Source organism: Ursus arctos, unplaced genomic scaffold, assembly GCF_023065955.2.
Source record: "Ursus arctos isolate Adak ecotype North America unplaced genomic scaffold, UrsArc2.0 scaffold_16, whole genome shotgun sequence".
Classification (NCBI taxonomy): domain Eukaryota; kingdom Metazoa; phylum Chordata; class Mammalia; order Carnivora; family Ursidae; genus Ursus; species Ursus arctos.
Genome location: NW_026622830.1, coordinates 13,496,754 through 13,517,918, shown reverse-complemented (window position 1 = coordinate 13,517,918; position 21,165 = coordinate 13,496,754). Strand labels below are relative to the sequence as shown.

Sequence of the window (21,165 nt, the reverse complement as noted above, 5' to 3'; positions counted from 1 at the left end):
TGAGCACCTTTTCACATGTCTCTCGTTCCTCTGTATGGGTTTTTCTCTAGCGTAGATAATGGGAAGTAGAATTACTAAGTGTGTTGCCTTTCATTTTTAATTTAGTCTTTTTTTAATCCAGGAAATATATGCATATAGTTTAAAACTCATATAGTTCTACAAAGGAAAGCGTTAAGAGAAACTGAAGTCCTCAGTGGACCCCACACACTGTTTCTTTCTACCCACAGGCAACAACTTTGAACCTTTGCTGATTTTTGGGGGACTTACCTCCAAATTTCTAAGTAACCTGCTTATGTTATTACTTCTTGATTTTTTTTTTCCATTTTAGGCATGCTCCCTGGCTTCCCAAACCAGAAGATGAGAATTAGGCTCTCTTTCCTCGCCCTGGCCCCCATCACACACATGCAGACTTCCTCCCCACATCCTGCCCGTATCGATAAGACGCAATCAATTTCAGCTGTATCAATACTGAGTATTTGCCACCCTCTAGCTTCACAAAATACTTTTCACAGACAGCCCATTCCGTATACAGTAATTGCTTTTCCTGTTTTATGCGCTGACCTGGGAGTTGACATTTTTCTGCATAAATCCTTTCTGCGGATGAGTGTGGCCGGCAGCTTCTCGCTTCTTGTCTAGCGTGCAGAGGGCTGCTCATCCGTGGTTAGGCGCACGGCCTCGCCAAGAAGGAACGTGCAATCATGCAGGGGTGAAATGGTTCAGGGGTGAGTAATTTATGGAAACACCCCCCAAAACCCTTTCCTGGGTCACACACTGATTCCCTGCTTGGCCCTGAAAGGTTTGTTTTCCTCATTTTTTCTTCATTTTTCACTGAATGCTCTACCCTGCCGCCTTCCAGCCAGGACCCAGAGTGCTAAGCTTTGGCTTTTGGGGCCCTAATGAGGTGTTTCACCTAATGGCTGTGTTCCTGGGCTTGATTCTTCACAGTTGTGTGTGTGAAGCTGAGATCACCAGCTACATTTTTTCCCCTTTTTTTTTCAGGGTCAAGAAGGGTTTATGTTGTTAATTATTTTTATAATAGAAGTAAGACGGCCTCCTGGTGAAAAATTCAAGCAGGAAAAGACATGTACAGAGTCACAGTACAAGGTCACCTCCATGCCCCCTGTCACCCCAACCCCTCCAAGCCCTCCTCACAAGCAGTGCTGCTCCGGGGCCACACGACCTGGGTTCAAATCCCAGCACTCACTAGCTGCAGGGCCTCGAGCAAGTTACCTAACCGTTTTGGGTCTCAGTTTTCTCATCTGTAAAGTGGGAAAATAATAACACCTAACTCATAAGTCCTTGTGGGAATTAAACGAGTTAAGTAAATGAGGTAATTAATACAGTGGCACAGAGAAAGCACTTAATAGATAGTAACCTGGAATATTACCAAGTGTTGTGTATCCTTTTAGACCAGTGGTTCTTAACCTTGGCTGCACATGGAAATCAGGTGGGTGGAGAGATTTCAAAATTCCTAATGCCTGGACCCCATCCTCAGAAATTGATTTTACGGGCCTGGGGGAGGGCCTGAGCATCAGGATTGTTACCTTCTCCTGATCATTAAGGTGTGCAGCCGGAACCGAGAACCATCATGGCAAGTATGTTCACGCGTATTAGTTAGGATAGGTGAGGTTATGCTGCAGTAACAAACATCCCCCAAATGTCAGCTACTTCTCTTTTATAGTACATGCCCATTCTGGTGTGTTGCAGCTCTGACCCGCATTCTCTTTTCTCCGGAACATTTAGTCTTGCGAAGTGGGAGGAGAGAGCAGGACAAACCACGCACTTGCTCTTAAAGCTTCGGACCAGAAATGAAACGTAACTTCTGCTCACATATCATTGCCCAGTGCAAGTCACATGGTCTCATCTGAGTTCAACAGGCAGGGTATTTATCAGGGGTTGGCAGACCTTTCCTGCAAAGGGCCAGATAGTAAATATTTTAGGCTTTGCAAGACACAGGGTCTCTGTGGCTCCTCCTCACCTCTGCCTTCAAAGCGCAGAAGCAACCATAGACAATACTCTGTTTAAAAATGTAGGGGCGCCTGGGTGGCTCAGTCGTTAAGCATCTGCCTTCGGCTCAGGGCGTGATCCCAGGGTCCTGGCATCGAGCCCCACATCAGGCTCCTCCGCTGGGAGCCTGCTTCTTCCTCTCCCACTCCCCCCGCTTCTGTTCCCTCTCTCTCTGGCTGTCTCTCTCTGTGTCAAATAAATAAATAAAATCTTTTTTTAAAAAAGATGTAAAAAGTCAGGGATCCTGGGTAGCTTGGTTGGTTGAGCGTCCAGTTCTTGATTTCGGCTCAGGTCCTGACCTCAGGGTCATGGGATCAAGCCCTACATTGGGCTCCATGCTGGGTGTGGAGCCTGTTAAAAATTCTCTCTGCCTCTGCCCCTCCCCCCACTTGCATGCCCGCAGGTGTGCCCTCTCGGAAAAAAAAAAAAAAAGAAGAAGAAGTGGAAAGTCGCTCCTAGCTCACGAGCTACACACAGACAGGCAGCAGGCCAGACTGGGCCCGTGGGTGTAGCATGCCAAGCCCCGGTGTGGATCATCCTACAGGAGGTCTCCTGCAGCCTGTGTATGGGACAGAGAAGGGACCCTTTCGTTGCACAGTTGGCTTTCACACGTTCTACTGTGGTGCAACTTGCTTTTGTTACTTCATATCTTGGTGAGAGTTTCACATCAGTAACTCTCACATGACTTTACTTTTTTAATGGCGGCCTCGTTTTCCGAGGTAGGGATGGACCACTATGGAGTTTTGTTTGTGTGCTTGTCTTTATAATTAATCCTCTTGTGAGAGAACAGTGATATCGCGGTATTGGGAGGAGTACAACAGCATCCACAGACAGATTGTAGCGAAGAGAGAACCAACACGTCAGCTCTCCCGGTGGGTTCTACCTAGCTTACGCTGCGTCCCTGCGGTCTTCCAGGCCTCCCTGGAAGCGGAAAGGCTGGGAGGAGCCCTCCTTTCTTGCTGCCATTCCTGGATCTGGCAACGCTGAGCACAGCTGCAGTTGTAGGGGCATTGGGGGGAGAGGGCAGATAGAAACGGGGACACCTAGGAGTGAAATCTCAGGAGCCGTCCAGCATCCTCACCCAGACCCCACATGGAGACACAGCTGAGGCCGTGTGGGAGCCCGTCAGGAATGACCATGACTACCTTTCAGTGGGCGGGGGGGGAGAGGATGGGAGAGGGAGACCCCACTGGCAGGTGACTCTGTCCTTTCTTTCAACCAGGACACCACGACGTCGGTGCGCATCGGCCTGATGATGGAAGAAATGATCTTCAACCTTGCAGATACACATCTGTTCTTCAACGACCTGGAGGTTTGGCATTGCCCTCCCCCCCCCCCCCCGTTCCATGTTGTTGTCACCGTGTTTAATGACCTGCGTCGGGTTCGGGGGAAGAGACGCTGCCTTTTCTCTTTTCTGTTTCTCCTTCTTCCTTTGGAAGCTAGAAACTTTTGCTGACGACCCCCAAGAAGGCACAAAACCGCGGCCAGCGACAGTTTATTGAAAACACACTTGGCCAGCTGATCTCCCCAGCTTCCCCATGCGGCCAGTGGGCTTCTCTCCGCTCTGGTGGTGATGTCCACTGGCAGTTTCGCTAATCCAATAAAGGCTGTGTCGTCTCTTCCTCCTGAAATTTACTATTTAATAAGTTTATTAAGGCAAATTAGTACAGATCCTCCTGGGGCAGTAGTAATTAGCAGTGGGCCAGGATGGAAGCTTTTAAAAACAATTTACATTGCCCTGAAAACATGTTTTACGGAGAGAGAGAGCGAGCAGAGGGACTGCTGCTTATTTAGTGTCTGCCCCTGTGCCCCGAAGCAAGTGGCGAAAGAGATAGGAAAAGGGGCGGGCGGTGGGGGGGGCAGCGTCAGAAATCAATTTAATTCCTTTGTTTATACCCAGCCTGTGGCAGAAAGATTTGAAAAGAATTTCAAATGGAAAACATATTTAAAATTGAACTGTTAAGGCAAAGGACTAGAAAGCTAAGTTAACGAATAAGGATAAGGCACTGTACCAAAAAATCACGCTCTGGCCAACTACTACAGTGAAGTTCAGAGCTAATCTCTCTGAGCTCCCTGGTAGCCAAAGCAAGGAGGGAAATACAATGCGCGATTTACCCCTATGAAAGAGCAAGCAGCTTTCTCCGAGGTGAGAAGGGGTTTTTCGGCTGATAAGAGGGTTAATGTGGGGATCTAATGGCTTTGTAAATTGTATTTGCATTTTTGGTTTACCAGATTGAAAAACGAAGGTAACCTAAACTTATACTGTGTATGAAAGAACAGTCCTGTTTATCTTAGCAGGAATATTTTTTCCTGGAATCAAAAATCCCTGGGACTAGCCTGGGAAGTAGAAATATGAGGGCTAAGAATTCAGATCTGGGCTTGTCGGCCCAGAGCATGACTAATATGTATCATCAGGAGGGGATACAGGTTTTCCTTTCTGGTCTGCGGTCCTAGACTTCCAGAGGAGGAAACCCTAGCTAAAATGATGAATCTTGTGTTGTGTCCAGCCTAGGCAAGCCATTTGGGCCTCAGCCTTTCTATCTGTGAAGTGGAATTGATGTTCTGCCCAACATCTCGGATTCCATTAATTAACATATAATGTATTATTAGGTTCAGAGGTAGAGGTCAGTGATTCATCAGTCTTATGTACCACCCAGTGCTCTAATATTATACCCCGTGCCCTCCTTAATGTCCATCACCCAGTTACCCCATCCCCTCCACCTCCAGCAACCCTGTTTATTTCCTAGGATTAAGAGTTTCTTACAGTTTGTCTTCCTTTCTGATTTCATCTTGTTTTATTTTTCCCTCCCTTCCCCTATGATCCTGTGTTTTGTTTCTTAAATCCCACATATGAGTGAGATCATGTATTTGTCCTTCTCTGATTGACTTATTTCACTTAGTGTAATACCCTCTAGTTCCACCCATGTTGTTGCAAACAGCGAGATTTCATTTTTTTTGATGGTTCAGTAGTATTCCATTGTGTATATAGACCACATCTTCGTTATCCATTCATCTTCAGTGGACATCTGGGCTCTTTGCATAGTTTGGCTATTGTGGACATTGCTGCTATGAACATTGGGGTGCAGGTGCCCCTTCGGATCACTACCTTTGTATGTTTGGGGTAAACACCCAGTAGTGCGATTGCTGGGTCGTAGGGTAGCTCTGTTTTCAACTTTCTGAGGAATCAGAGAGGATCTACATAGAAACTCATTGATGACAAAAGAGAACGTTGGTGTGGTGGGTGGTTCTGTGAGCATCAAGCCCAGGACTGTCCCTTCAGCCAGATCCAACGTACAGGTCTCCTTTACAATGACCTCTCATGTCTTGGGGAAAAAGAGGGAGAAGGAAGGGAGGGAGAGAACCAACGAGCAAAACAAACATGGCAGTTGGATTCAGCAAGTATATGTGGAGCCTAATGTAATAGAGTCGGCTGATTGCAAATAAGAAAACCTGACTGGCTTTAGCAAATGAAAGGGAATTATTGGCTCTTATCATTGAAAAGTCCAGGGTAGATTTAGTCTCTCAAGATCTCCTCCTTAAAATGTTGGCTCCATGAGGGTAGGAACCCCAGCTATGTCACCCTCAATCCCCAGGGCCTCAGCAGTAAACAGCCAAACAAATCCATAAATGAGAAAGTTCATTTAATGAAAAGGTCGTGAAGAATATAAAACAATGAGGTGTGATAGTGAGTGATGGGAGAGAGGGGGTAGGCCAGGGTGGGGGGGGTGGTCAGCACTCTTGAGGGAGTCAGGCGAGGCCTCTCGAGGAGGTGATGCTTGAGCCAAGGCTTGAAGGATGACAGCAGCTAGCCAGGTGGAGATCTAGAGAAGTGGGACCGGCACATGCAAAGGCCCTGCGGTGGAAAGCGTGTGAAGGCCACAGTGACTGTAGTGAATCAGTGAAAGCACAGGGGCGACTGGGATGAATGAGTCTGGAGAGGGAGGTATGGGTCAGACACCGGCCAGGGACATCAGTTTATTCTAAGTGCTGTGGACAACCATGGGGCCAGGGAGCATTGAACAGGAAAAGCTGCATGATCTCGTTTATGTCTTAAAAGAACTGCTCTGGCTGCTGCGTGGGGAATGGGCAATAGGAGGGAAGGGTGGAGGTTGGGAAACCAGCAAAGAGATTATTGTGGTTGTCCAAGCAAGAGGAGAAAGCTGGGTTGGATCAAGGTGGTAGGATGTGGGCTTCCGGATGGCAGTAAAGCCAAGAGGGCTCCTGAGGGGCTGGATGGGGGGTGAGGGGGAGAGAGGGGGGTGGGGCTTGGCCTGACCAGGGCGACAATGCCGTCCTCTGAGATGGGCACACAGAGCAGATGCGGGAATGCAGTGGGGAAACCTATCCTTCTGTCAAGGACGCGTGGGGTTTGAGGTGTCTGCGACACCCCAGGGAAGATACCAAACTGACGGGCAGAGATAAGAGTCTGAAGTCCCACACAGTAAAAACACCAGACGCGCAGTGGGCACTTCATCGGTGTGGGCTGAGCCTGAGGCTCAGAGCCAGGCATTTTGCCAGACTGATGTGTGTTTCAAGGCAATGTCTTTAGTCTTCCCCCTCCGCTGTTCCTCGTTGGCCCCGACGTGGAAGTCACACCCCTTGGCGAAGGACTTAATTCCCAGCTGGAGCTACTCAGGGAAGCCAGTTTGGTTTTGTTCCCTAAATGTTTTTCAAAAATGTCCCCAGTGCCAGAAGCCCCCAAGGCACCTCAGCGGAATTGAAACCATGGTACGCGATCAAGTTAAGACTGACACAAGTGAAAACAGTGTGCTTGCCGGTGCAGGGAGCCCTTGTCCACATCCCGGGGGCACGCTTGCCGGTGCAGGGAGCCTTGTCCACATCCCGGGGGCACGCTTGCCGGTGCAGGGAGCCTTGTCCACATCCCGGGGGCACGCTTGCCGGTGCAGGGAGCCTTGTCCACATCCCGGGGGCACGCTTGCCGGTGCAGGGAGCCCTCGTCCACATCCCGGGGGCACGCTTGCCGGTGCAGGGAGCCTTGTCCACATCCCGGGGGCACGCTTGCCGGTGCACGGAGCCCTCGTCCACATCCCGGGGGCACGCTTGCCGGTGCAGGGAGCCTTGTCCACATCCCGGGGGCACGCTTGCCGGTGCAGGGAGCCTTGTCCACATCCCGGGGGCACGCTTGCCGGTGCAGGGAGCCCTCGTCCACATCCCGGGGGCACGCTTGCCGGTGTAGGGAGCCTTGTCCACATCCCGGGGGCACGCTTGCCGGTGCAGGGAGCCCTCGTCCACATCCCGGGGGCACGCTTGCCGGTGCAGGGAGCCTTGTCCACATCCCGGGGGCACGCTTGCCGGTGCAGGGAGCCCTTGTCCACATCCCGGGGGCATGCTTGCTGGTGCAGGGAGCCCTGTGTGCTTGCCGGTGCAGGGAGCCTTGTCCACATCCCGGGGGCACGCTTGCCGGTGCAGGGAGCCCTCGTCTACATCCCGGGGGCACGCTTGCCGGTGCAGGGAGCCCTTGTCCACATCCCGGGGGCACGCTTGCCGGTGCAGGGAGCCCTCGTCCACATCCCGGGGGCAGGCTCCGGGGGCTCCGGGGAGACTGCGGGATTCGGGAGAGGGGCTTGGCCTGCCCAAGGCCAGCCCCTGCAGGGATGGCGGGGTTTTAGGGTCCCCTCTCTGCTCTGAGCCTGCAGTGCCACCTGTAAATAAGGGAGTTCGCTCTGGCAAGCAGCAGCGACTCCGGACAAACTCAGCGTCTGCCAGGCCCTCCCCCGAGCGCTACGGCTTCAGTGGCAGATGACACGCAGCAGGTCCCCGCCCTCAAAGCCCGGACCTGCCGCTGGGGAAGCAGACCAGAAACACCTGAACAGGTCACGTCAGATAAAGTGCCCCGAAGAGAGACCAGCAGAGTCTGGGAGGAGACGGTCATGAGGCTGTCGTTTCACTTGATACCACCAGGTAGGGTTTCTGCCACACGTGAGCAGACAGCTGAACGAGGTGAGGGAGCGGACCGTGCGGGCATCCGGGCAGGAACGTGCCAGACAGAAGAGCAGGGCAGAGGCCCTGAGCGTGGTCCAAGTTGGCAGGTTCCGGAAACAGGGAGGCTGGCGCCCGAGCGGGGAGGGTTGTGCTGGGCAGTGGGAGCAGGAGCTGGGGGCAGATCACGTGGGGCTCTGGGCCATCCGGAGGCTTTGGAGAATCTTCTCAGGGTGACAGGAAGCCACTGGAGAGTTTTAAGCAGGATGGCACCAGCATCTGACTTCCATTCCGAGGCTCCCTCTGGCTGAAGGGGGCAAGGGTGGAAGCGAGTATCTGAGTTTGGTCAAGTCAGGCGCGCAGCCCCCCATGTGAAAGCTCTCACGGGGAAGAATCCAGAGACAGGGTAGGTGCCAAGTTCAGCTGTATCTCAGGCTCTCCAGGACACTTGTCCTGAGCTGAGGGCAAGCACCTTCTAATCCGTTCCATCTGCCTTGGAGTCCTGGCTCCACCCGTGCCTGGCCCGGAGCCCAGAGCCCGGGGCAGGTGTCTCCCTCTCCTCTAGCCTCAGTTCCCTCACCTGCTCAACAGGTAGAAGAAAAGCCCTGAGCTTCCAGGGTTGTAATGACAGATGGGAGAGGATGAAAGCCTTGCCCTGGGGCTGGGCAGGGGAGCTTCATGGTACCAAGCAAACCGTTTCGTTTAAATCATTAGATGTTTATTTTACTACGAGCTAGAAAAACACAACTAGCTTGCCCCCCTCCTGATTTCACCGTGATTCAAAAGCAGTGCACGCAATGCAGAGATATGGCAGAGATTGTGACTCCGGCCGCTGGAGCTTGGGCAGAAATACCGCCAACCAGCTCCCCGCTCCGGGCCACCTCGCCTTCGTGCGGGAGCTGCTTAGAAGCTGGGGCAGGGGACCCCTCGTCCAAAATGTTGGCTGGGTTGCAGGGCAGGGTGCAGGCTCAATGGAAACGCATGCCTACGGCTTAAGACCTGGGGAGACCATCCTCCAGGCTCACGGAACTGTGCTCACCCTGAAAGCCCTTTCTTGGGGAGCCTCCCGAGCTGCCACTTCCTAGAGGGCTGTAGGAGTCACAGCCAAAGCTGATGCTGGACCCAGCCCTGCGGCCTCCCTCCCAGCTGAGCGGAGGCTCCGGGGAACACAGCTCTCTTGGCTTTGACTTCCAGGCTCAGGCTGCAGGGGAGGAAATGCCAGTCAACATGGCCCTAGGGTGAAAACAGCGTAGCAGGTCCGCATTAAAGTCCTGGCCTCACTTTTCCTGGTCTTCCCTCTTTCCCCTGCTTCTGCCGTAGCTTGCATGTTCTCTCTCTCTCCCCACCCTCCCCCCAGAACCTCGTCCATCTGTTCTTTCCTTTTCTCTCCCTCCCTTCCTTTTTCCTTCTTTCCATTCTTTGTTCCTTTATCCATCCTTTGTTCCCTCCCTCCCTCCACTTATATTTCCAGCCCATCATTATCCTCCACCTAGCCTTTTTTCCGTCCATCCCTCCATTTTTCCTCCCCCACATTCATTCATCCAACTGTGCAGTCATCCATCTTCCTATCCATGTATTTTCCACCTTCCTTCTTCCCACATAGTCCCCAGCTTCCTTCCCTCTCTCCGGCCTTCCCCGTCCTTTCTTCCATCCATCCACCTAGCTTTCCTTCCTTCTTCCTTCCATCTTGTCCTTCTATCTTGTATTCCTCCCATTAACTTCTGCTGCCCATCTTTTACGGACCAGGGGCTCTAGTCACAGAAGTGAGCCATGTATGGCCCCTGTTCCTGAGGAGCCTGCCTTCTGGTAAGGGACACACATGTGCCACACCATCATAGGACAGGTGGGCTAGGACTGCTCTGCTGGTTATTCCCAAGGTGGCTCCGCAGAAGCCCAGAGGAGGAAGTGATTAAGTAGTCCTGGTCGGGATGAGGGGACCAGGCGAAGCATCAAAGAGGAGGAGATGCTTGGGTATTAAAGAAAGCATAAGGATTTGCTGGGGGGTTGGGGAGGTAGTAAAGGAGAGAGACAGGTGGGAAAAGAGTATTCCCAGGCCAGGGAACAGCAGGTGCAAAGGTAAAGAGGCAAGAAATGGATTGATATGCTTGGGGAACATACAACACAGAAGTTAATACTCCTGCAGACAGATCTGTTTTTGTTAACTTATTTCACCTTCTTAGATGAAAATGCATATCAGAAGTACCAGCCAGGCACTTCAGCAACTTAGAGATAAATTCTGGCTTGCAGAATTTATAGCTCAAGAGTGATTGTTCAGGTCCCACTCCATCTATTAAGGGTATATGAACCCCTGAAATCGAATGCAACATATGTGTATGTGCACAAGTAGATGTCTCTAGAGTGGGTGGGGGGAGCACCCCATTCCCCTAGGGTGAGGATTTGCCCCAATATTAAGCCTAGCCGCTTTGGGAGATGCAAGCGTTTAGTCTCTTTTTCTACCCTCCTCCCCCCGTAAACCCAATAAAACCAAGAGAAGGCAAAAGAAAGTAAACTTGGAGCTGAATTAGAACCCAGCTCCTTTGTAAAAAGAAATGTTGGCGTGTAGGGCCCCTGGGTGGCTCAGTCATTAAGCGTCTACCTTCAGCCCAGGGCGTGATCCCAGGGTCCTGGGATCGAGCCCTGCATCGGGCTCCTTGCTCTGCTGGGAGCCTGCTTCTTCCTCTCCCACTCCCCTTGCTTGTGTTCCCTCTTTTGCTGGCTGTCTCTCTCTCTGTCAAATAAATAAAATCTTTAAAAAAGAAAAAAATTTTTTTGGAGTGAATAGGAGCCCCCCAAGCTCTCTGCCCAGGGCCAAACACCCTGCAGGTGTAGGCTGGAAGGCGGGGAGCATGGGTTGCCCGCTGGGCTGGTTCGATGTGTTGCCAGTGGCAGGAAGAAAGCAGAGTCCTGAGAGCTCCCTGCCCCCACACTCATCCCTGCTGGGGACATGAGCACCCGCAGGCGGAATCCGCAGCTGGGAGGCCCTGGCAGTCACGCAGCTGCGGTCTCCACCTGTCCAAAGGCTGGTGACAGCAGGAGCTTCCTGCGGCAGAGAGAGACCTCTTCTCCTCCAGCCACCCCAGAATGAACGGGAAGCAGAGCAAACACCCGACCAGTAAGGCGGCTGTGGAAGTACAGGCCCTGAAGTCAGACTTTGGTGTGAACCCCATTTTGCTGCCTGCTGAATGATCTTCGACACAGTGTGACTTCAACGTTCTGGGCCTCAGTTTCCTCTTCTGTAAAACGAGGATGAAAACCTATCTTGTAGGTTGTTGTAAGATCCGAGATGGAGTGTGTAAAGCCCAGCTCCTCCATGGCACGAGGCTGCCGTGCGCTGCACGCCAGGTGCCTGGCCCGGGCTAAGCACTCCACAGTGACAGCGAAGCTTGTGCCATTTGTAACCAGACCTGCAGGTTGACTGTCCTTTGTCCTCTGCCCCTGGAAACCCAGAGCAGTGAACGGTCTCCATCACGCCTCGCAAATAACCCTGAGAGGGGGGAGTCGCTAGGAGCAAGTCCAGATCCAGACCTGGGAGCAGACCCCTGAGTGGTGGTTCCTGGACCCCCTGAGACTCTGCCTGTCCCCACTCGGCTTCAGGGGCCACTGGGCTCTGCCTCATTGGCAAGGAAAGGAGGAAATGTTTACAGCCGGTGCAGCCAGCTTTACAAGAAGCATGAGGCACTTCCACTAAGTGCCCGTTCAACCCAAATGCCCGGCGCACAGGCTGCATGCTGTAGATACTTTTTGAAATGACTTTGATGGGCACGAAAAGCCAAAGGATAGCTGCAAATCTCCCCTGTCCTGTGGGCTTTTACCAGAGGCAATATGAGGCAGTGGTTGAGAGCAAAGATTCTGGGGCCAGATGGCCTGGGTTCATAACCCAGCTCTGCACTTACAAGCTGTGTGACCTCAGGTGAATTACTTAACCTCTCTGTGCCTCTGTCCTCATCTGCAAAACAGGAGTAATGATAATACCTGCCTCATAAGATTACTCTGAGAATTAAATGAATCCATGTATATAAAGCTCCTAGAACATAACGGTGCGACATAACTGATGGTTATTAGTATTATTTTATCATAATTTTCATCATCCTTATGTGCACATAGAATCATCACCTGCAAAAGTGCCAGGAGTTTGTGCACAACCCTGGGCAGCCAGCTGTGTTTCTTGCCCCCCATTTCACAGACGAGGAAACTGAAGTTTAGAGAGGATGAGGGATTGCCCAAGCTCACGGTAGCTGTGAGGATTAAGCCCAAGATTCAAGCCGGAGTTTGCTGGACTCCAAGGCCTGCACTCTTAAAAAATGCAAATCTTCAAAAGAAGAATTCATTATTTCTGTTTCAAGATACTATAACTTTGATTAACAATAGATTTGAAAAGCCGGACCTTGTGGAATGGCGGAGATTTTACAGGCGGTGTGATGAGGAGTGTTCGCAGATTCCAGCAAGAAGGCTCTCAGTTTGGGCAAGAGAAAGACGTGAAACGGAGGTCATCGCGAGCCAAGGCCAGCGCCGCATGTGGGAGAGGGTGGGCGTTGTTACCATCTCTTCTCCAGGAGCAGGCGCTGTCGGGGTTTGCAACCCCGTTATCCTCATCGGTGTGTTTTAACCCGACCCGAGGGCAGGGCCGTCCTGCCAGGACGGTGTTTGGAAATGGGAGGGAGGGTGCAGGTTGTCCCAGGAAAGGGACGTGCTGCTGGCTTTTGGCAGGCAGGGCCAGGAATGGCAAATGACCCAGCACTGTGCACTGCCCTGCGCGTGAGGAACTGTGACCCCAAAATGCCGCCATCAGCTGGCTTTACGACATTTCTAGATCACATAGCGGACGGCACAACCCAGGTCTCAGGCGGCCGGCTTTTCCTTGAATACCAAAAAGAAAAAAAAAATTGTTAAACTTGCGGGTTTTTTCCTACTAGTATCGGGGAGCGGGGGGATGAGTGACACATTAAGCCAGTGATTTCATAGGTGGTATTGCTTAGGATGAGGTGAAGGTTTTCTTTTATTTTTATTTTTATTTGTTTAGAGGTGGGGGTAGGGGCAGAGGAATCTCAAGCAGACTCCACACCCAGCACAGAGCCCGACGTGGGCCTCGATCTCACGACCCTGAGCTCATGACCTGAGCTGAAATCAAGAGTTGGACATTTACCCGACTGAGCCATCCAGGTGCCCCTGAAGGGAAGGTTTTAAACGTCTGAAAAGGAGAATAGATTCAAGATAAAATGAGAAGTAAACGAAAGGGGCTTCCACAGAACAAAATCCAGGACAGCCACATGAAGGCCGGACACCGGAACCACTGCCACGGAGGCTGCCGCTCCCCAGAGAGGCCTCGCGCTGGGGAGAGAGTGGGGATGCCGCCCCGGGATCGGAGGACCCAAGTTCAAATCCCCATCCCACACCTTCTTAGCTCTAAGACCTTGAGCAAGGCACTGAATTTGGCCGAGTCACCATTTCTTCCGCAGGTCGCTGTGGGACTGAAATGAGGAAAAGCCTTCAAAATCAGTCCTTCTCTCTTGCCCGCACTCCCGCTTCCTACCACGCAGGGAATGCTAGCATTTTTGAAAAAGCAACTGAGACCCTGAACATTTATAATATTTAATTTTAACTAATTTTTTTTAAGATTTTATTTATTTATTGGAGAGACAGAGCTAGAGACAGTAAGAGAGGAGCAGGGAGCAGAGGGAGAAGCAGGCTCTCCTCTGAGCAGGGAGCCCAATGCAGGGCTCGATCCCAGGACCCTGGGATCATGACCTGAGCTGAAGGCAGACGCTTAACCAACTGAGCCACCCGGGCGCCCCTGCTTTTAACTAATTTTAACGTGAACAGCTGCCTGTGGCTGGCAGCTGTCATACTGGACAGAGCAGAGCACATACCTCATTGTAGGAAGTTCTGTCAATGCAGCTCTAGAATCCTCAGTTTGTAAGACACAACCTGCATTTTCAGTGATGATGGTGATGGTGAAAATCATCATCAAAGCCGACATTTAGGAGCGCTTCTGTACCAAACACTGACGAGTTTGCACGTGTAAACTTGTGTAATTCTCCCTGCCGTTACCCCATTGTCTTCGTCTGCTGGGCGTCCACGACAAAACACCACAGACCGAAGGGTGTAAACCACAGAAATGAATTTTCTCACAGTTCTGGAGGCTTCGAGGTCCCCGACTGAGGTGCTGGCAGATCTGGTTTCTGGCGAGGACTCTCCTCCTGGCTTGTAGACGGCCACCTACTCCCCGTGTTCTCATGGCCTCTCCTCAGTGTGTGTGCAGAGACAGAGAAAGGGGGCTCTCTGAGGGCCCTTCCTTTAAGGGCACTAATCCTGTTGGACCAGGGCCCCACCCTTATGACCTCCTTTAACCTGAATATTTACTTCCTTAGAGGCCCCATCTCCAAAGACAGCCACACTGGGATTCAGGGCTTCACCATATGAATGGCGGGAGGAACATAGACATTCAGTCCACAGCACCCATTTTACAAACGAAGAAACTGAGGCGCAGAGAGCGAGGTTACGTGAACAGCCCAGAGTCGCACAGTTGCCAGTGGCAGTATTCAGACGCAGGCGGCCTGGCTCTGGAGTCTGAGGGCTCACCCACCGTGCTGTCTCCCAGGGAGAGCGGTTGCCCTCTGCCTTGGGAAAGAAGATGCCCCACAGGAAACCCAAACTCAATACAGTGCTGGAGACGATGGGGCCACAGGGAACGAGAGAGCAGAGAGGGCCGATGTAGCCAGGACGTCTGGAGAAAGACAAGCACGGTCTGGCAGCAAGAGGAGAAGGAATTCCCGGCGTAAACGCACAAGACAGACAAAAGCTCCTCCATGAGTTAGCACACCATCTCTGCGGTGTAGACACAAAACAGAAGTCACACGGATAACAGCAACGGAAGCCCAAGGAACCACGACAGCAGCCTCACTCCCCACCCGGAAGGCGAGCAGAGCAGTAGAGGATCTGAATGCATTTCTAGAAAGAAGGACGCGGGCCCTGGCAGGAGCTGAGTGGAGGGCACAGCTGGGAATGCTAAACACAGTCACAGCCGCAGCTGACACGTCCCGCATGTGGTCCAGAGGGCCTGCCTGCACTCATTCGGGCCTTACACCGCCGCCGACGGTCAAGACGGTCGCGTACCCCCATTTTTGAGATGGGAACACTGAGGCAGCACGATGTTAACTTGCCCAGCGCTGCCCTGTACTGAGCTCGCACGTGCACGTCCTCACTGAGATCTCACAACAGCCCGGCGAGGGGCGGTTCTGTGTCTCTCTTTCAGAGATGAGGAACCCGAGGCCCAGCGAGATGTCACGTAAGAGCAGCGTGGAAATCTCATCCCCGGCCAAGCCGACCTCACCACGGTTTTGCGGTGCCCCGAGGGGGCGAAGAAGGCGTAAGACCCGCAGAGTGCAGGGAAGAGTAGCATCCTTTGTAAGCAACAAGACGGACCTAAAGGTTTTCTGGCTGAAAATAGCCCTCGCCGGATTCAGGAGCGGCCAGGCAGGCGGGCGGGCCGGAGGGGGCGCGTCCGGGAAGGATCTCGCTAGAGGGACTCCGGAGTGGCTGGAACCTGGGCAAGCTGTGGCCGCCGGCCTGACGTGCGGGCCTGACGGCTGGCGGCTGATTTACGGTTCTGCGGCAGCGATCGGGGAATAACAGTTCACCACGTCAGCGCGGGGCTGCTCTTCCAGGCACCCTGCCCAACCGGCCATTAAGGCAGTGCGGCCCACGGCCTCTTTGGTGCTCTTCGGATAAGCTAAACATTTAGACCACACAAGACAGACAGCCCGGGTTTCCCTCCCAGGGAGCAGGCCCCTCTCGGGCTGGTCTGGAGGCCGCAGGAAGCAATCCCACTTAAACACACACCCGCCTCGAAAGAGGAGGAGTGACCAGGGAGTCCGTCTGGCCTGTAAGGAGAGTCATTTTTCTAAAGCAAATTTGTCAACAATTTCCTTTCTGCATTCGTGTCTCCAGGCAGCCAGGGACAGAAAGTAAGGGGATCAGAGCTCAGCAGGCCAGGCTGGGGAAACCCCAGCTGTCGCCAGCTTCACCAGAGCGAGTTGTGATAAGTATCTGTCCCTGCGCTTTGCTGTTCCGAACCGAACAACGATGGGAACGCTGAGCGCCCCAGCCTGCGGGATGCAAGCTAAGGATGTTCCAGGCCTTAAATTACATTTTTATTAGGAAAACAGGAAAATCAAAAAGACCACGAAGGAAGATAAGCCTTTGGAACAAGAAAAAAAGAAAGAGAAAAGAGGTAGCGATGCCCCGCCACATCCAGAATGAAAGGAGGGCCATGACTGTGGGTTCAGGGGGGATTCTTTTTTTTTTTAATTATGAGAATACTGTACAATATTATACCAATGAACTTGAAACCTAGATGAAGTTGACACTTTGCAGGAAGATCTAAATCACCAGAACTAACCCAAGGGGAAATGTAAAAAAATAAATAAGCCAACGACGGTGAGAAATTGAAATAGTAGTTAAGGGTGTACTCTCAAAAAAGGCGCCAGGCTGAGCTGGGGTTTAACAGGAATTCTGCCCAGCATTCGAGGAAAGGATAAATCCCATTTTGCACAAACTGCAAAGCAAAGAAAAAGATGAGATGCTCTCCCCCCACATTTTATGAGACGAGCATCACCCGGAAACTAAATCTGGACCTCGAGCACATGACAAACGGACGGATCGCCGTCGCTGCCGATGAAAGCCGGGGCGCTCCTGCAGGCCCGCAGGTAATCTCACCCGCGCCCTGTCACTCTTCACCTAAGTGCCACTTAGGCCCTCTCTGGGCTTCGGTTTCAGACCCCTGGTGAAAGAGGGATCTGGACTATAATCAGCACCATTTCTCAGGCCTGCCACATGCATCTCAGGCCTAACACACCTGCAAATGGGAGTACTTAACCACGTTTCATCATTTTTTAAAAAAGAAACTGGAGACTTTGTCACCTGAGAGAGCCCCAACGAGCTGACGCTCTGCTAGCAATGGGCACACCCAGCACCCAGATCTTGGGTTCTATGACCACGTCCCAGGGAAAGGAGCCAGTGCTCCTTGGAGAAGTGGCTGATTCTAGGGCTGGGGCAGGAAGTACACAAAACACGTGAGGAGCATCTTCCGGTGTGAGAAAGCAAGGAAGTCCAGGAACCAGCGACAGTTCAGTGGTACAGTGACGGAGGACGTCAGAGGGACACAGGAGCTCCCTGGAAGAGTTCCCAGTGGCCAAAGCTGGAGCGCTTTGACTACTGAAACAAGGAACATGCTATTGGATTCTAAGTATTCCCGCTCCGTGAGAAGCCTGCTTCTCCCTCTCTCTCTGCTTGCTGCTCCCTCTGCTTGTGCCCTCTCTCTGGCAAATAAATAAATACAATCTTTAAAAAAAAAAAAAAAAGAGGGGCGCCTGGGTGGCTCAGTCATTAAGCATCTGCCTTCGGCTCAGGTCATGATCCCAGAGTCCTAGGATCGAGCCCCTCGTCAGGCTCCCTGCTCAGTGGGGAGCCTGCTTCTCCCTCTGCCCCTCTCCCTTCTAGTGTTCCCTCTCTCGCTGTGTCTCTCTCTGTCAAATAAATAAAATCTTCAAAAGAAAAATTTTATGCATTTGAGAGAGTGCACACGTGAGTGGGGGGAGACAGAGGGAGAAGCAAGAGAGAGAGAATCTCAAGCAGACTCCCCGCTGAGAACAGAGCCAGATGCGGGGCTTGATCTCAGGATCCTGAGATCAGGACCTGAGCTGAAACCAAGAGTCAGATGCTTAACTGACTGGGCCACCCAGGCGCCCCCTGAATAAAGATACTCCATCCCGACTGTGAGCTTTGCATAGTGACTTCCTTTCAAAGAGCACAGTATGGAAAAGAGAGGAGAGGAACTTTACAGCGAACAAATGTGACGGAGACTACCTGAGCCAGGTGGTCAAGGTCACCATGAGCAGTGGTAAAGTCGTGCTGACAGGCTGTACCTTTGACATGATGCGGTGAGAATGGCACTTTCCTTCTGCAGTCCTGCTCACCCAAACCCATAACCCCAGTCTAACCATGAGAGAAACAACAGGCGAATCCCCACTGAGAGACATTCTGCCAAACACCTGACTCGTACCCCTTTGAAGTGTTAGCAACAGGGAAAGTCAGAGAAACTACCGCAGCCCAGAGGAGCCTAAAGAGAGAAGATGACAGAATGTAGCGTGATGCCCTGGTTGGGATTCTGGAAGAGAAGGATGTGAGTGAGAAAACGAAGGAATTCTGAATAAACAATGGACATCAGTTGGGCCGTTCTCTCTCAGAGGAGGCCCGGAGGCAGCAGCCACAGCACCCAGCCAGGACGGCACGATCCTGAAGCCCTGTTTCCAGGGCAGCGGCAGGTGGCCATGTGGTCCAAGCAGCGGGGGCGGCAGATGCGCAGAGGGCCCAGCAAGCCCCGGCACACCGCATCGACCACCCCCTGCATCGGGACCCATCCGGCCCTTCGGGGGCCACGACGAGGTAGCCCGCCAAAGCTGGCAGGGGCTTCCGCTGGGAAGGGACACGGGTGGCTGACATCCACGAGAAGGTGGCACAGACCATCAGGATCTCAGTGGGTTCACGAAGGCCGAACAAGCCACATGGTCCCTGTAAACGAGTCCCATGGCCCCCAAGGAGGGAGACAGCTCTGCTGAAGAAGCCAGCGTGGCCACCCAGCTGACAGGCCGGGTCACGCCCCCACGGAACATCCGTAAGGAGAGAGCCAGAGCCCTACAGAGGAGAACTGCAGGGTGTTTGCCAGGCTTCCCATGGCCCGTGCCAATGCCCAGCTCTTCGGCATCTGGGCAAAAAGGGCCCAGGAAGCAGCAGAGCAGGATGTTGAAAAGAAAAAGTAAAGTGCCACTGGCAACTTGTGATTTAAAAAAAAGAGAGAGAATTGACATTAGTTAATAACAATATGGTAATTTTTATTTATTAGTTGTGACGGGTGCACCATACAAATATAAGATGTTAGGACGCCTGGATGGCTCAGTCCATTTAAGCGTCTGACTCTTGGCTTCAGCTTAGGTCATGATCTCTGGGTCCTGAGAGCGAGCCCCACATCAGACTCCACGCTTAGCACGGAGTCTGCTTGTCCCTCTCCCTCTGCTCCTCCTCTCTCTGTCTCTCATAAATAAAATCTTTAAAGTACATATATACGTATATATATATATATATGATGTTAACAATAAGGAAAACTGGGCGTAGGATATATGGGAACTCACTATACTATATTCGCAACTTTTCCGTAATCTAAAATTATTCTAAAACTGAAAGCTTTGATGCTAAGTAAGCCGGCCAGGATCACATACCTGGAAAATGGCAGGGCTGGGACTGAAGCCCAGGGAGGGGCGTTTGAACACCAGCCACAGCGCCCAGGAGATGGGAACCTGAGCGTCGCTACCCCTTGTCTCCTGCCCCCGCTCCCTGCGATGCATGTGCGCGTCGCGTCCTGACATGCTGGCGGGGTTTGACTGAAGAATGCAGTTTTCTGCTTTGTTTCTAAATTGTCTCACCTGCAGAGCTGGCCGTCCGTGAGCCTCCCTTGACGGTGAACTCAGGTCAATTTGACCATTACTGTGCCAGGCACCAAGTTCAGGCCTGTAGAATTCAAAAGAGTGATAATAGCAGGAATCACGCCAAACACGGCAGATGTGGCATTTTCTACACTTTGCAGAGTGCCTTACCTGTACTGACTCGTGTAATCCTTGCAATACCCCAGCGTGGTAAGTGGTGTTCCATAGCTCAGGTATAGATAGGACGCTGACGGTCAAAAAGACTCAAGAGCTTGTCCAAGACCATCAAGTTAATGAGTAGCGGGGCCGGAGTTCGAACCTAGGGTCCAGAGTCTATACTCTTAACTGCCGTGTTCTCTGATGGATGCTGCCTTTCGCGTTTCCCAATTTACTGCATTAAAGAAGAGACTGGCCATTATGTCAGGCCTAGGTTAGTCTTAGAGGCCCCACAAAGTGGGGAAACAGAGACAAGTTATTTGTCCTGATGTGAGGTGGAGTTGGGGCAGTTTTTACAAAGGAGATTGTAACAACAGAGCCTCCACAGGCTTTTGGCAAATGGAAAGGGAAGGAAAAGACATTCGAAATAGAAGGCACGGCAGGTGCAAAGGCCCTGCGGCAGGAGCGCACAGGCTGTTGAAGGAACAGCAGGAGGCTGCCATGTCTGCAGTGCAGTGAGAGGTGGTGGGAGATGGGGGCAGGGTGCAGGCATAGAGGGCCTGAGTCTCTGTGAGGACCATGCTTTTATGCAAAGGGAGGCGGGAGCCACTGTGGGGTTTTGAGCCAACAGGGACAGGATCTGACTCAGGTGTGAACAGGACCCCTCCGGCTGCTGGATGTGGACTGGGCAGGGAGGATGGGGCGTAGAAAGGGTAGAAGCAGGAAGAGTGAGGAGATGGCCCCAACAGACTGAGTCAGGGATCTGCAAACTTCTTCTGTAAAGAGCCAGATAGTAGATATTTTAGGCTTTGCAAGTCACACTGTCTCTGTCTCGACTGCTCAGTTCTCTCGTTGTAGGATAAAAGTAGCCATAGACAGTAGTAAATGAATGAACTTGGCTGTGCTGCAGTAAAGCTTTATTCGCACAGATGGGTGGAGGGCCACATTTGGCGCACGGGTTGTAGATTATTGAGCCCTGATCTCGGTGGGAGATAATGAGGGCTTGGAGCATGGTGGGAGCCGTGGAGCAGGTGGGAACAGTCAGACTGTGGACATATAGTGACTGTATATTGACTTCTGGTGGATATACATTGACGGGAGAGCCAGCTGGATTTGCTGATGGGTTGGTTGAGGAACATGAGGGGAAGCAAGGAGTCAGGGACAACTCCAGGACACCTGCAGGATCCAGCCCAGTGTTGGACACACAGTAGGTGACCAGTACGTCTGTGTGTTGAATTAGCGGTGCAGCATTTCATGTTCGTGATGTTAAGTCCCTGGAAGGCAAGACCCCTTTTCATCCTTGAAACTCTCTGCTCTTGACCCATGCATCGTCCGATGTGGTTCTGGGCCCAGAGTCAGTGTGTTTACAAATAGTTTTTGTGGTTCTGGGCTCCTCTTCTCCCTCACCATGTAGCCTCGGGCATTGTGTCCATTTGCCAGGGCTGTCACAACAAAGTACACAGACTGGGTGGCCGAAACAACAGGAACACTGTGTCACGGTTCTTGACACTAGAAGTCCAAGATCAAGGTGCCGGCAGGGTTGGTTCCTTCTGAGGGCCATGAGGGAGAGTCTGTGCCATCCCCT

At 52.1% G+C, this 21,165-nt stretch overlaps 1 protein-coding gene across 4 annotated transcripts in view; it reads left to right on the top strand.

Annotated features, from left to right (window-relative positions):
* Positions 1–21,165, top strand: part of EYA2 (EYA transcriptional coactivator and phosphatase 2) — a 268,408-nt gene that overhangs the window by 212,307 nt on the left and 34,936 nt on the right. For all 4 annotated transcript variants that reach the window (XM_026503660.4, XM_044385868.3, XM_048222359.2 and 1 more), the window contains one exon: positions 3,230–3,319. In XM_026503660.4, the coding sequence (XP_026359445.2) occupies positions 3,230–3,319 (90 nt within the window). The remainder of the gene's footprint in view (positions 1–3,229; positions 3,320–21,165) is intronic.